Raw genomic sequence first — 16,801 nt, forward strand, 5'->3', positions numbered from 1 at the left:
AAAAAGAGACTGGAAAAATTCACATGTATTGTTGATTGAGAAAAAGCAATCCTAACCCAATTTAGCAATTGTTTAAAAAGTTGAACCCTGAAATAACCATTCTACAGATGGTGCAAGAAAAAAAAAAAGTATTAGCTATTAAAACACACATCAGCAAAACTAAGATAGAAACAAGATATTTAATGTACCTGAGCTTCCTGATTAAACTGTTGACTAAAGTGTAAAATGAAATATTGCGCTGAAGATTCCTGCCTCTACATGACCCATTATTTTCCACATCAGATTCTGCCCACTCTAAGGTCCGAATAAATAGAGGCTTAAATGTTGCCTCACTCAATTTCAATGTCAAAGACACAAGCGCATTAATTACACTTGTCTCTACTTTAGCAACATCTTTAATTGATTGTGGATGATGACGACGAATGTCTAAAGCCACTAGACATGATGTAAATATTTTTGTATGATAATTTGCAACAGATTGCCGATCCATTTTATTTGCAGCAACAGCTAGCATTTCAAAAATAGCTGAAACAGAAGCTTCACCAGTCTCAACTGCTTTTTCATATACTCGAAGCATCGGTTCAAGCAAAAGACGAATCTGCACAAAATGATAGCATTAGCCCAGAAATAAGATTGCATAAATACCAAAAAGATGCTTCAAAACCTAGTTGGAAAGTTTCCAACGCTGACAGCTGCCAAAATTACATTTATAGTATCCCTTACCGAGATCTTTTCGGCCATAAGGGTCCGGATAGAAGCTGCCTTTGTATCCACTACCAAATCTGAATCATGGGTGAATTGCAAAACTAGAAGGCCAACAATATCTTCCAGGTATGGATTCAAGAAACCACCCATCTTGTTCACTATAGCATCCAAACCACTGAGAACAGAGATTAAAAAGGTGAATCTCACTTCTGAATTGTCTTTGGTGTCTGCAAGATTAGGCACTGTTACTTCTTTATTTGAAGATGAGCAGACCTGCGGTGTCTTCTCAAGAATATATAGAATAATGTGAGGAAGCTCTGCTAATGACTGTGGCCCAAGTTCAGAAACAAGAGAAGCGATGCAACACAGACAACCCGAGGAAAGAGCAATATCATCTTCTTTTAGATTGTCAACAACAGATCTAAGACATGTAGTAAAAGCTGTAGGAAAATTCCCTGCAAATCTCTTTGTCAGGACATCTAGTGTAGCAACTGCTGAAATTTTTGTAGCTACAGATGAATCTTCCTGAGTTCTGTTAAGAAACCCAACAATTTGTAAGATCATTTCCTCACATGCCTGACTGCTTTGACCTAGGGACTGCAATGGAGCATTTGACATGTTAAGAATTTTTTTCTTTTTCCGTCGTTCAGAGATAGAGTTATCTTTCAAGTTTTGACAGAGTAACTGAAGTGCCTGAATTCCATGAAGATAGAAACAGAAGTCAATGAAAATATCAGAAGAAATATCTGTCTACACTAATGACCCAAACATCCATTAGTATTTTTAATAACTATAGAAAACATTAACCAATACCTTCCCGCAGACATTCAGTTCTGAGTTTTTCAACGACGATGTAATACCATTAGTCAATGAAAATATCAGAAGAAATACAATAGCCTATGCTCATGACCCTAACATTCACTAGTATTTCTAATAACTGTAGAAAACATTAACCAATACCTTCTCGCAGACATTTGCATTTGAGTTTTTCAACAATGACGTAATACCCTTGGAGTAGGCTGCTGGAGCCATGACTTTTGTGATGACATTCAATAAAGTAAATGCAGCTTCTTTTGCATCATTCTTAAAACCAGAAGGAACAACGGATTGTTTAGCTTTTTCCTCAAGAATTTGCAATTGTAAGACTACTTGTTCCATAAGGGCACCAAGTGCTTCCTGCAGTTACACAAGGTAATTAAAAAGGTATTCAATTAAGCATTAACAACTGCAACGAATTCTAAAATAATTGTGTCTAAGGCACTATAGCCAGTTTATTGCAAACACATTTGTGGAGAGCACTTCAAGCCCAGTTTGAAATTTACATTATTCATTTTGTGAATTCACTTTTGGGCAATTTAGCAGCTAATACCATAAAGCCAGAGAATGTGAGCCTGTTCCATTTCCGAATTTCTCTTTCTAACTCAAAGTTCAACATACACCAGCTGTTATCTAAAGCGAATGGTTATAAACTTATAAGTCCTCAAAAACTTATATCGTTTGCTATTCATACAGTTTGACAAAGTCAATAAATAGTAACAAACTAACTCCAATGCTTTCCCCTAAGCAGCTTTAATTGATCTTTGAAAAATAAAATCTTACAATAATTTTCCAATAGAACTTAGTTAATTTATCTTACCCTTGTTTTCTTAATGACGTGGCATCCTTTGTAGACTTAAGTTTGTTTTCTTAATCACTGTGACTTGCCCAACATCAATTAACTCTTTTGTCTCTTCCTTAAAGCAGTATTTCCTATTCTTCTTTATCACCTACTAAAAAGTGTCTTCGTCGGGGGTTTCAGTGTAACTTGCTTGTGTGCCATTTCAAGTTGAGGTCAGCTAAACTGCAACTTGTCTAGTGTGCTTCAAGTGTGGATATTCTGCATTGGCAATTACAACTAATTGTTGACCAGCTCCTCAATAGATATACAGTTGAATTCAATGTGTTTAGTGAAGTTACCATTCCTTAAATTGGAGAATTCCCCCTTGACTACTTTAGTAGAATGCAGGTTCCTTAGTTATCCAGACCAGTACCATTAATCTTCTCAATGAATTCCTTAATTTGACTCAAGATTTACCATTGTATTTTTTAAAGCAGTAGAAGAATCTATGAAAGTCAAATTTGATGCCTTGATATATAAAAGAATTGGATATTGTCAAATATTAAAATTACCCCTCTCATGTTATTGATGCACACCAATATAAGAGATTTACAACCTCTACAACCATAAACCTGTTAGACCTCCACACAATGTGTGCCTCTGCATATTTTTGCAGATCTTTTAACATTCAAACTCTGTTATCCTTCTATAAGCTGTGAACTTCATTATGCTTGTGCAAGTTTCAATTTGCATGCTTTTCACTTAAAAATCCTGCTTCTCTATACAATGGTGCACGTGCGGGCCACTGCTTATTTTGTGTTTGAAAACTGTAATCATGCACTTAAGTGATTGCATACAAGTGTGACTGCACACCTCCAGTATTTTATTCATTTTTCACCTTGAATAGTGTGTGCCTAATAAGGCAGTTCCAATAATCAAAACTTGAAAATGTTTGCCCTTCTGAAGGATGCACAATGATATGTGTTATTGCAATATTTGAAAACAGAAACTAGTTTTTGTCTTACCGAGTGTGCCTGTATGCATTGCTACAAATTTTAGTTTCCAAACCTCTGTAAACACTTTATTCTGCTCAGACTATTGAGTGTCTATGCAACTTGTGTGTAAAGGTTTATTTTGCCTATGTTATGCACATGCCTAATATTGTCATTCGCAACCTTTTGAAATACAAATTTGTTCCTCCATATAGAGGCATGCACTTTTAAATGGAAACGAATTGATTCTTGATACTTAACAATCAACTACACTACCAGGCATGTGCCTGATAGTGCATTTACATTTTTTTCATATTCAACCTTGTGTAAGGCACACCAATATATGCAATCTTTTATTGAAAACTCTAGTTTCTTGATGATTTGGTCTTGTTATCTGCCCCAATGAATTCACTTAAAAATCTATCATTGTATATGTAAAGATATGGATCATAAAAAACAACACCAAGATTGACAAATGAAACAAAGTCTGAAACACAGCTCATATTCAAGGAAAACGCAGTTCTAACTCAATCTTTGACACTATGGAAAAACTTGTATGGGTACAACTTCCATGTCAATGACCTTTCCATCATTGGTTGTGTGGTCAACATCATGTAAAATATAATATATGATATTTCTTTTGTTATTGACCACTAATGAAAACAGAAACTAGGATAAAGTAAGGCCTCCTACATTATTCTCTAGGTGTAGAATTTTGACAATTTGCATTAGATATAATATAGTGCTATACATAAGGTTGAAATAGTTTTAGTACACAAGTATTTATTGTTTACATAAATGATGTAATAGAAGCACATTGATTATTTCTAAAAAGTGACTTGCAATGTACATTACAACCATAGATGAAAAACTCATGGAAAAACTTGACACACAAGTTCTCACAAGGCAAAAACCCCAAGAAACTTGCCAGGAAACTTGCAGGCAGCTTCTGGGCAAGTTACTCACCAACACTCCCAAATCAATGTCAAAACTCACCCACAATCACATAATACAAATCATTTTCACAATTTCTTCTTTTAGCTCTCACTTTGGCATATTGAAGAAACCCTCATGAACTCACAAGTCTATAGGCTCTTGTTGTCTTTCAAGCCTTAAAATATCAAGAGCATGGTGGCATGAGACTAGACCTTGCTAGGGGCTCTGCCTTAGACCCCCACAAGTGACATTGCCAATTGACCCTTACTCTAATTTTAATATGCTAATCTTGGGTCTGCAACTTACATTTTCTTATCCTTGAGCTCTCTTTTTTCATCCTGATGATGGATCACGGAGTGTGATCCGAAACGTTGATGCAAAAAATCAAATCCAAAAGTAGCTGCATTAATTTGATATGGATTGTGGAAGCTTGATATCATTAAAAGATAGAATTTGTTTTCTGTTGTGCTTTGCACACACTCCCTGTCGCCGACAGGGTCCCCCCCTGCTTCATTTTGGTTTTTGTCTCGCCTCCAATGTGGGATTTTGATTTTTATTCGCCATGGAGGTGCAGCAAGTTAGAAGTATGAGGAAATGATCCTGCAGGAGAGTGAGCCCGCCCGCCCCCTTAGGTCCAAAGGGATTCGTATCAAGTGTCAAGCATGATCCCGTCTGTGATGAGAAGGTTGAACCATGAAACATAGTCGCGGCGTTAAACATTTATTCGCCAGAGCGCCTAGAATTTCAAAATTGCAAACATCGGCATTTGGCTAAAGATCATTCTACGTTGGGCAATCCGCCAGGTAAGTTCGATTCTCTCCTTTAAGTCATTAATTTGTGCAAACTTGTTCATGATGTTTAGACAAGGGATAGAGAGTGGGTGAGAGAGTGAAGTTTTCTAGGTTATGATTTTAGAAAGCGTTAAGCATAGCATGCAACAACAACCAGCTGGGGAAATCAACCGTTAGAATGGAATTTCAAACTTAGAGAAATTTTGGAAATTTAAGTCTGAACTTGAACAAAACTCTTTCCAAGTGCATTTTTGAAAGATTAGCCATCATCAAAACATTCGAACCCTGAGTCGCAAGCTAGAACATTTGCTCTTTCTGCCATAATCGATCGGAAGTAGCATTTTTGAAACCTGCTCCAAGCGACACTATTTAAACAAAACCAACCTGCTTTTCAGCTTCAAATAGCATTTAGTTTCCAGATGATCAGGCTCTATTTATTGAAATGACATGTTTTTCAAATTTTGATTTTCTCGTTGATCGTTAATTTTAAGCGCAAACGCCGTCCTCTGTTTTGGCTAACCCATTTTGTATTCATTTTTAGTAGCCTAGATCGGCGGTTGAATCCTCAAAGACGCCTGGCGCAACTAGAACGTCTCGGGTTTCCAAGTCTGACATTCCCCGCAAGGTCGAGAGAATGAAGTACCAATACCAAAGAGGAGGAGTTAGGGAGTCAAAGGTCCAGAGTGTATGGGAGAACATAGGAGACACAGACTTGGGCCACATAGATATCCAAGATTTCAGGAACAGGGTGTACTCTCCAAACGCCTATGGCAAGCCCAGACGGATGATGGAGAGTGGTATTGCTCAGGCAGCTAGTTTCCCTCCAGCCATGTAGAATTATGACTTAGTGGTTGAGGCTGCTAGACATTATCAGCCAAAAACCAGATTAGTGGTGCTAGAGGGGATGGTGCTAGCTGATTTCACACCTGAAGCCCTTGGGGAGGCATTTGATATCCCATTTCCAAATAATCCTATTGCTAAAACTATTGATGAGGCGCAAGTTGCTTATGACATGAATCCTGCTAAATGCAAAACATTGATAAACGAAGAATGGTACAAAGAAAGGAGACCCCCAAGCATTAGAATCAGTAAAAAGACCCCCAAAAGTGATTTTCATAATGAGTATGGTGATATGGTTACCTTACTCAGCCGAGTCATGGGACTCCCTCAATCTAATCTTTTTGAGGAATGGATGTTCTACTTTACTAAGCAGGTCTTCGCTGGGAAGTCTAAGTTCGACTAGGCTCAAATCATCAGCGACAATATCCATACACAGCTGATTGAGCTTGAAGAAAAAAAGTACTTTACCATGACTTCCTACTTGGTCTACATGTTTGCCCGACACCAGCCGCTGACAGGGTTAATCAAGAAAGGTGAGATCGGGAATGGGCCGAATCAAGTGAAGGTGTACGAATGCTACCCTCAGTTGTATTATTATGACATTGCCCAAAGAGAAAAGAATAACATCGCCTACGCAATTGGTCAGTATGAGTGTGTCAATGATGCCTTTACAATGCGCCTGGTCAAATTAATGCAAGGAGGATTGCATATAAGGCTCTCAAAACAAGCTATCACTTTGATCCGGAAATATGGTGCGTGGTTTATCCAGTTTCCTAGGTTCACTTCCATCAAAATAGCAAACTTTGAGGGAACACCATTCTAGCTTCCATACTATCCGTCGGATAAAATAGTTCTCATGGAAGTTGCAAGACAGGCACACCAGCAGGCAGTCTACTTAAAGATAAGAAGCAATCCGGGTTCACCTTCCCCATGATTTTGGATACCCTTGATGCGCATTTCAAAAATTCAGTCCAAGTTGAGGAGTCGTTTGTTGAATTAGCATCCTATGGCTTACAGGAACATTTCTCTATGAAATGCTTCGATCATGATAATTTGGCAAAGAGAGCCTATGGCAAGCACTACAGGGCCAAGGCGTCAATAGAGGACTATTGGAGCAACTGTTCCGATGACTTTGAGGTCCGTCGACATGAATATTCTAGGCTAAGTGTTCAGCAAATGCGGCTTTATGAGTACCACTAGGTCCCTGATCAAGTGATGGACTATGGAAATTGCTTGCAAGTCCGAGAATTTGAGGCAGTCAAGAACCTCTTGCTAGGCATTGATTGGACTCAAGACCCAATCACAAATTTTGAGGCAGTTATGGAAGCTCCAAGGAGGTATACCGATTACTGGCTATCCCAACAAATTGAGAGACTGACCCATGAAGGGACCCAATTCACATACAATCTAATGGGTAGTCTCGATTCCCAGTCTTTGGAAGATGAAGGAACCTTGAGCGCGCCAAAGAAAGATGTTGAGAAACCTGAAAAGAAGAGAAAGAAAGCAAGGGCCAATAGAGGGACTCGAACATCAAAAAGAACAAGGAGAGAAAAGATCCCCATCAGGAGGCCGGAGGTTAGTTCATCATCCAGGGACCCCAGTTCAGAGGATGATGTGGTTGAACTTAACTACATACCCGCTCCACCTTCACAGAGTGATATTGATGCATTCGAGGCAAATAATCCTCAGACACAAAGTGAGCAAGATGCAGAGATAAGGGTCATTGGCCCTGATGAACCTGGAAATCAGGTTGAAGAGGGAGAGATTGCACCTGATCAGGAGACTGGTAAGCATGAGCTCGCACAGGGAAGTAGGCATGAATTACAATTGAATAGTGGCGGCAAGGATGACACCACTGTTGAGGGAGAACAAAGAGAGGATGATACTCAGGAACCCTACAAAACTGAGGAGCAACCATTACAGGAGGATACCCGACAGTTGTTCAGCGAGGTAGGAGAGAACTCAACCATGAGTAAGGGATTGGATACTACATCCGTTCCTTCTATGACCGATCAATTGCAGGTAGGCAATGAGTCAACTAAAGCCTCGAAAGAACAGAGTGGGAATCTGGCAATTACATCTGGACAGACCGTCCCTCAAGACTAGCTAATTGCTCGTGGGCAGCGGAAAGCAGTTGTCAAGCCACCAATTAACTTGGAGGATATCTTCTCTCGAATAGGAGAAATAAAATCCAAAGGTAAAAAAAAGCCAAAGACTTACTCCAAGATCACTAAGGATGAGCAAAGGATCCACACAATTCATATTGCCACCCCACCTGCAGATAAGCCAGCAGATCAGATTGCATTGGTTGATTACAATGTTGCGACCATCCCAATAGGACAAGCCACCAAAGAGTAGGAGAGGGAAGAATTCAGAGATTCCGTGCAGAATATGCTCAGACAGCTCGACGAAATGACCGCTGAGAGAGACATGTATTGGGCTCGTGCTAAGCAAGACGAGGGGTACATTGATCACATGTTGAAACCGTTGCAGCATGCCACTGAATCTCATGTTCCCCCATTGGCACTGGCACAAAGGACTACAACCGAATTTGAAGGAGTACGTGATACCACCAAGGCCATCAGGGAATGGATTCGGGACATTAGAGAAAAGGGAGAGCAGATCATTGAAGATGTGCGGGAAATGGCCCACCACTGAGAGACCATTCGCGTCAAGATGTTAGAGGTGTAGAGGGAATGTTTCAAGGCTCATGAGGTGATTGGTGTGGTTCTTCCCCTCATGAGGGCTCTTTTTTGGACCCACACGCAGATTCCCACATTGCCTACCATCCTGGATGCCTATGACATCAACACTTTCAAGGAGTGGTACTGGACTGCCAACATGAAAAATGATACGAAAGATACCATTAATAAGGAGCAGGAAGAGTGCGAGGAATTTTTGTCAAACATGAAGGATCTTGGCAGAAAGATCCTCAGATCAATGGTCCCTGGCTGGAAGAATAGTATGGTGGATAATGAAGTATAACCAAGGTGGGAGGATAGGTTGAGAATTGATAAGGTAGCATACTCCATAGAGGACCTGGAATTTGCCAGTGGGCTGCATGCGGACATATTGGGTTTTGAGGCTCATCGATCGGTCTGGAGTGATGGATTGAAGCATGTAGATCGCCACCTAGTGGGTATGCAATACAAAATACCCCATCCTCCTATGCCCCCAAACATGGTGTTGTTCCAGCTGTGCATGAGATTTCAAGATTACGTTCGGGCAAAGCGTACAACAGATCGGGACATCTGGAAAGAGTACTTGCACGACGAGGCTGAATTTTTGGAAAAAGGGTCCGCAGCAAGGAAGGAAAAAGTGTTTTCCTACCGTACATGTTTCTTTTAAATCTTAAAGTGCACTTTTTTAGACATAAAGTTTCTTTCTTAACTCCCAAAGTTATTGTAAATTTCGAGCTCCGTGCATGTGCACTTTTTGGAGCGGCTTTATATTTGGTAGTTATTGATTACCTTTTTGGATGTTGTTGATATTTTGCTTCCCATTTATGGGTATGGGCAGTTTTGATTAGAGGATGAATCTGGCCCACTTGTCTAAGTTTAATCTTGGCCATTCATCCATTTTGAGAACTCTATATAAAGGAGTTAGTTTCTCTTTTATTCTAGGCAGAAAGTTAAAGATTGTTACAAAAACTCTAGGAAAATATATACAGATTTTAATGGCTGTTAAAGCTTTGTCTTTTTTACTATGAGTGCATGGTCCTCTTCTCTATCTATTTTATATTTCTGCAACTTTATTTACTTTTCAGACAGTTTGTTTATACATGTATTTGATGGAAATCTTGGTTCATACCATTAGGAAATAATTGATTATTATTCCTTCTGCATGGTTAGTCTAAGCGCAATTTTGTGCTAAGTTCAGTTGTTAGATTTGAATGAATGGGTGTAAGAGTCCAGCATTTGTATTTAGCAGCTTGAAAATTCAAATTTCCTAAATGATTGCATTGGTTTTTACCTAGTTGTGCTAATTAGCTGGCAAAGTAATTTCTGGTTCTTTTAAGATTTCCGTCTGTGTTCAAATAATGTTGTCTTAGTTAAGTTAGCTAGCTATTGTTATTACTCTTTATCCTTATTCCCCCTTTTTTTTCTTTTTTTATTAAAAAGAATCCCGCAAGTCAGGCTGAAGTAGCATCAAGTTAAAAGCAAATCAGATGAAATAAGATTGTAAGATTTTACGGAACCTGTGCGAAACCAATTCCGTCTAACCATAAGTCCCCTTTGTGTTTCCAGCAAAACACATCAACTGCTGAGTTATCCCGCAGTCAAGACCTGACAATCGAAACCTTGAGGTCGTCCCCATTGATCAATTTAAAACAGCATTAGGGATTTCCTTATCTCAGGAGAGGATAGGATACTCAACATTCTATTATGCGTTGGCCGGATGAAGTCGTAGTTCCGCGATTTTGGCCACGTCAACATTTTCCACCCATGTTTTCCCAAATGAAACTTGTAAAATTACTGATACAAATGTGTAATTTACGATCATATGACACAATGATGTGCATTAAGCTCAATTTTTATCTATAAATTAAGGAAAAATTACTTATTATTTCTATAAAGTCAATTCCCAAGTAACAAATTTGAGTCAAATTTTAGGCCTACAAATGCTTTGACAAGTCCGAGTTTTTGACTAACAGTTATAACCACCAACGTAACTTACCCATTCAATAATAAATAATAATAAGCAGAATTGAAGTGCACACCATTCCATTCAGTTAGAGTCCTTTCTGTTGCAAATCTTGTCATTGATGTCAAGTTCCAGTATTTTCAGTTGAAGACGCCAGATTAATTGATGTAATGGAATGTTTTGTATCACATTTGTTGCTATAAGAATGCAAGTTTGATGGTGTTATGAGAGTTCTTTTCTGTGTGCATTTGATTCTACAAAAAGGACAGAAATGTAAGGATTATGATTGGCAAAACAGTCACACAGTATTTATTTCTTAAATACTAGGAAGACCACGAGAATATTTCATACTTATCTAATAACCAAGTCATGGTGTCGTTGGAAGTTCTTCTGCATTTATTTTATTATAGACTGTAATATGAGTTGGTGCCATAATATTTCCCTTGCTAACAGAGTCACGTGTTTCAGATCTGTGTGTAAAGATTTGAGAGAAAGTTCCATTTTAAATAACTCTCAAAATATCGTGGTCACTTGTTATAGTTATAATCAGTTGTAACTAAAAGCAGTTATAAGAAACTTCTTCTTATCAAAGTGATTAAGTTAGTTTTAAGACATTTGTTATAATGAGAAGTTATAACTGGTTACCAAATCAAACCGCTATGCAAAGAGTATTTATAGTTATACAATGTCAAATGGTGCAAATTTGGTGAGAGTGGAGTGAAAAAGAAAAATAATGATCAGAAATACGTATTGTAAAGAGAGAAAATATTCAGGAATCATTTTCTGAAAAGAGTGATATATGTCGAGAGACACTCACATGATGTTGTTCGTAGTGGAGAAGAAGAAGCAATAAAGTCACAGCAACATAGTCTTTATATAATTTGGTGAGGTTTTATTGTTCAGAACTACAGAAGTCAGTTTGTTAGAAATCAGATTCTGACTGATATATTCTGTCATTTTTTGTCTCAAGTGTATGTTCACAAATTCTCTGTTGATTGCTGAAAATCACCGAAGTTGTAAGGGTTCATCTGCAGGTTGCAAATTGGATTGTTTCAAGAAATATTTGAAGACTCATGATCAGTTTGTAATATCTCTGAACTTGAAGGGTTATATTGTCTTCATTTAAAAAGCTTATATTCACATACCTTCAGACTTTGTATTTCATGTTATTATAGTGTTGATTATGGCTTACATATGATTCTAAATTTTATTGGTGGTATAAGGGTTCTGAGTTCGTACTCAGATTATCAAGATTATGTCAGAACGGAGAAAGGTTTCAGATGAACAGTTACTTAGATTACTATTCTTGAAACACACAGATATTGGTATAGAGTGAAATCAGCTTTTAAATCTATTCAGACTTGCAAACCTTTTTGATACTTTATACAGTTTATCTGAAGAGTGAAAATAATCAGATTATAACAATCTGATTTTATGATTTTTTTTACTGATGTCAATATGAAGATGTTATAATCAAATCAATGATGTTAATGTAATTTTGTTTTCCACAAATTTAATGTTGTAGAAAGGCAGGGTTGGTGCTCAGATTGTAGAGTTGGTGCTCTTAAGATAGGAGTTTGGTGACTCCTTAGGGTTGGTGCCCTTAAAAATTGTAGATGGTTTTAACTGTGAGGCTGGATGAGGACAGTAGATCCTAGCAGCGTTACTCACCGTGGTTTTTTCCCATCTTGGGTTTCCATGTCAAATCTTGTGCAAGTCTTCAATATGTGATTGCTTTTCTTTATGGTTTCCATTTTCAGTTTAAAAGCAATTCTCCAAAAAAATTTAATTGGATAAAATTGTAAGTTTTATTTACTACTGATTCACCCCCCCTCTCAGTAGTAAACCTGTGTTCTACACTTTCTTCCAACAACTTGATCGTGCTATTTTTGTATCACACAAAAAGTATGCCAAAACATTCTTACAGAGTTCAAAATTGACTAATTCTAATTCAAAATCTATGCATATTGAACTTGGGATAAAAGTCTAACTTCCACTATTTGCAACTAGTCAATGACTCAATTTTTTGTCAATTGGATTTATCTACCACATCTCAATTGGGCTTACATTTTCGATTTAACTCTCCCTTGGTTCACACCTAATCCAGATGAAGAAAAATGGCAAACTGAAAAACAAAACCTTCGATATGATAAGAGGAACACTCAACTTCAGCAATCTATCTCAGGGTCATGTTTAAATGCTACTGGAACAAACCAATTATGACTTGGTTGGGATAGTTGCTTCTTGAAAATCTTCAACATGATTTTCTTAGTAATTTCTTCACAGCACAAGCTACAAAATGCAGTTACCTTATCCTCCAATAATGAAGAATATGAGTCAGACTTTCATTTGTGATGCATATGGTTGTGTGGGATATCAATCTACACTTCAACCAAACATCACATGTCATGTTTTTTGATTATTAAACTGTGCTGAAGTTAGTGGAAAAGTACAATTTATCATGTCAACACAAAGCATATTGAATTTCATCAAAATTACATCGAAGAGTTGGTCAATAATGAAGACATTTGTCTTTATTATTGTCCTAAAAAAGAGCAGATTCTTGACATAAAGACTAAACTACTAGGGAGAGAAATTTCCCAAATTTAGAGATAAAACATTGGATTGTAGATGGTTTAGTCATCAAGGGAGGATAATGGATATTATAGGTTACATGAAGAAATTTATGCAACCTAATTGTCATTTAAAATACTCCACAACAGGTCATCGATTCAGGATCAGGTGATCAGTTATTTCCATTTCCAATTAAGAGATTGTCTAACTGTTTCCCTTCATCAAGGATATAATGATTGTCACATTCAAGAAACCAAATAATAACATATAGGTAAGACAAAGCACTGGGGTGATTTGAAGCATCACAAGGAATTAAAAAGTAGAGTGTAAAAGCAACGAAAAAGGTGACAGTTAATGGAATCACCAGTTTCCATAGATTGTAGTTTGGCAATTGCATCAAGCAGTTTTGTGACCACTTGTCCTCCTTATTGTGGTTCTAGTAGTAGTGCTTTTGAGATCATGGCAGCTGTGTCATAATTGCTACCTGTGATAAGCAGTGACTTTGATCATATTGGACAAGGAAGGAAGTTGGAGTTTTGGGTCTTTTCATCTCAAAGCAGTGGAAATGCCTTTCGGCACCACTAAAGTCATGGGAACGTCCAAACCTTGTGGAAAGGCTCACACACTTTTGGAACCTCATCATATGTTCATATTACAAGGGAATTATCTCTAGAGCCAGAGTTTTTGATGATGCTGACTTCAACATAGCTTTTCTAGCTCTGTTGACATGTTCGGGAGCTTGTTTTGACAGCATGTCATTGTTCTACAATGTATTAATGAATGGAATAGTGGAATAAGGAGCTGATACCTTCCTTTTGCTGGAGTTTTTCCACTTTCTCAATGTTTATCCAAGGTATATTGCATCTGCAGTCATTATCTTACATATTTCTCTGTTTACTCAGTGTTTTGTATGTTATTTCATGTTTGCTTAAATGCTGCAAATGTTTAAGATTGACTGTGTTGTAAGTTGTAACTAATCCAACATATCAGTCATTTTGAGATGTTCAAGTAGGAATAACTGTTGGAAACTTGTTGACGAATATCCACTTCAGTTTATCAATCATAAGTAGGCCAAAAATAGGTGAACTGTTGCACTGAAATGCATATCCTTGTTTGTTTGTTTGCGAGTTTGTTATAGCCATCACTGCCTGATAAATAGTAGCCAATAGTAACATAATATATTGCCTTTGTCATCAAACTAATCTCTCAGGTTTCAATACATTGGGCATGTATGATTATTACAGCTTACTAGCTGCTTAATGCCTCACCACCTCTTCACCATCCTCACTTGTATACTAATTCTGACTATATTCTACGAGGTATGAAGGAAATAGGCATCATTTTGTAGCTTTGCCTGATACATTGGATAAGTATAATCATTACAGTTTACTTAATAAAATCTTGTATAACAGTTGTGCCGCACTGTTCTCATTCTCTTGTATTATCTGTCTCAGAACTTTGATTATTATTGAGTTGCATTCTATCACTCATAAATCTTTTCTGCATGTAACACATTAGAATTTGTTTAAATGTATTGCCTCCTAAGTGACACTTGAGACCTGGAACAAAGCCACTATTTATAAATTAAGGAATGGTAAATAAAATGAAAATATTTAATGTTTATCCTATAAAAAAGCAACCAATTTATGGATGCACATCACTGCTAATAACCTATAGAAAAGACAACTAAAAACATTCCCATCATAATTATTCCATGGAAAAGGGCAAACTCATTTAGTGTTTCACACCTTTGTAGTCAACAATTAATTGGAGTACAAAAATACCTGCACTGCTTCCTGATCATGGCCATTCTCAAGCTGAAGTGAGAATTCTGAACTTTTTAGGTAATCTGCAACAAGGTGTACACATTCAATTTGTAATACCCATGAGACAAATCCTTCTTCCTTTGATTGCCGTTCACCTTGACTATCAACACATGCATCAACCCTTGCTCTTTCCAAAAGTTTAACCAAAGATGAAAGCCATATTCTGGATGAATATTGCATACTAAGCTGTAAAACAAACTCCTGCTGCCAGTTTGAATTTAATAGCATTCTTCTCATATCTTGACCTTTGTCAGATGTATTTATAGATAAAACCATTGATTGAAGCAGTAACATTAGGAGGACAGGCAAACTAGTTTGTTCACCCAAAACCCTGGAAAAATGAACAGTAAAACTATGGGTTAAGCAAAAACAGGCTGGTAATAACATAAACATATGTCAACTACCACCTTAAATGACCTGGGTTGCAACACCAATACTCAAATTTAAATGCATACCCAAGCAGATGATTCGTGATAGCCAATCTTCGATGTTGAGACATACGAGGCAATGCTTTAACAAAAACCTGCTCAATGACACATAAATTGAAGAATGAGCCAGTGCAAACATAATCCATTAAATTGGTTGCCTATACATTGCACATCTTACCTCAAGCAATTTTTTAGGGTCTTTACTTGTTCTTAGCCAGCATGGAACCACTGCTGATATCAGCTCTTTTGAAACCTGCTGTGAATGGCTGTCATCCTAATGATGGAAAAGAAATATCATGAGCTCTGGTTTAAAGTCCAAATCCAGTAAATCTAGGATTATCAAATGAGAAGAACTACATACAACAAGAGATAAAAGAACCAAAAGGAAGAGATTATAAGACTATGAAAGAATTCAATATCGCTACAAAAGACAAGCTAAAACAAATTAATGTTCGTTAAGTGATTACCAAGCTTATACAAGTATTTTTCTTATTTGGTAAATTAATTAGGTTCCAGTCAAATTTACTGTGGTTTAAACATGCTGTACCCATAAGACTACCAGTAAACATTTACAATGTTGAAATGTAAATAGTTCTCAGTTTGTAACTTAATCAGTATCTGAATATCAAAAACTCTCACAGAAATTTAAAAAAATACTCTACCATGATGTTATGTGTGGTCTCAAAGGCTTTAATTTTGTCTTGGTGGCACTACCCTTGACCCCACTAGGGGCGTTGCCCTTAGACCCCCACAATGGGTGTTACCCCTTGACCCAAATGGGAGCATTGCCCTTAGACCCCCACAAGGGGTGTTGCCCTTTGACCCCACTAGGGGTGCCCAAATCCCTGCTCTAGGTTAAGAAACAAAAAATGAAAATATTTTTGGGCCATGTTGAATGGAAATACAACATTTTTTTATTCGTTCAACTTTTTCCCAATAAAATTCCTAGTAATTAAATTACATTTATACTTCTAGTTTGCTAAGTCATACTCTATCCTAAGTAATGCTCCTAAGGCTGTAGCAGCACTTGCATACTTGTCTAAGATACAAGCACATGAGTCCACATAGAGCCAGTAATGTTGGGCTAAGGGATACAAGCTCCTTTCTACTAAGGTTTATTACTCCATATTGTGAGTTTTGTTTTTGATACCATGGATATCATAATCCACAAGTTTTGTACACCTAAAACACTTGACAAGACTTATGTATTTAAAAAAAATGATTCCTTGGGTTGAAATCAACTTTTATACTCATCCGATTGATGTATACTTGTGTATGTGACCAAAGTAACAACTTTGATTACTTTATCGTGTCAATAAAGTTTATCTATTGAAGGGTGCATGGTAATAGTTTTAGATCCTTAAAAAAATCTAAATTTCACGGTTATTTCAATTTATTGAGATTTCGCGGAGTCTAAGCAACAAGTCCGAGTCTGAGCCAAAAACAGATTCGCTGAGTTTACACCAAG

The 16,801-nt window shown here is 37.3% G+C and overlaps 1 protein-coding gene across 1 annotated transcript in view; it reads right to left on the reverse strand.

The window, feature by feature from the left end:
• LOC131031430 (uncharacterized protein At3g06530) overlaps positions 1-16,801 on the reverse strand; it is a 254,996-nt gene that overhangs the window by 1,811 nt on the left and 236,384 nt on the right. Inside the window, exons 31-36 of the mRNA XM_057962549.2 lie at positions 15,512-15,607; positions 15,361-15,428; positions 14,864-15,236; positions 1,666-1,881; positions 724-1,398; positions 189-598 (exon numbers count right to left, since the gene is read on the reverse strand). Coding sequence (XP_057818532.2) covers positions 189-598; positions 724-1,398; positions 1,666-1,881; positions 14,864-15,236; positions 15,361-15,428; positions 15,512-15,607 — 1,838 coding nt within the window. The remainder of the gene's footprint in view (positions 1-188; positions 599-723; positions 1,399-1,665; positions 1,882-14,863; positions 15,237-15,360; positions 15,429-15,511; positions 15,608-16,801) is intronic.

Source organism: Cryptomeria japonica, chromosome 6 (assembly GCF_030272615.1).
Source record: "Cryptomeria japonica chromosome 6, Sugi_1.0, whole genome shotgun sequence".
Classification (NCBI taxonomy): Eukaryota; Viridiplantae; Streptophyta; class Pinopsida; order Cupressales; family Cupressaceae; genus Cryptomeria; species Cryptomeria japonica.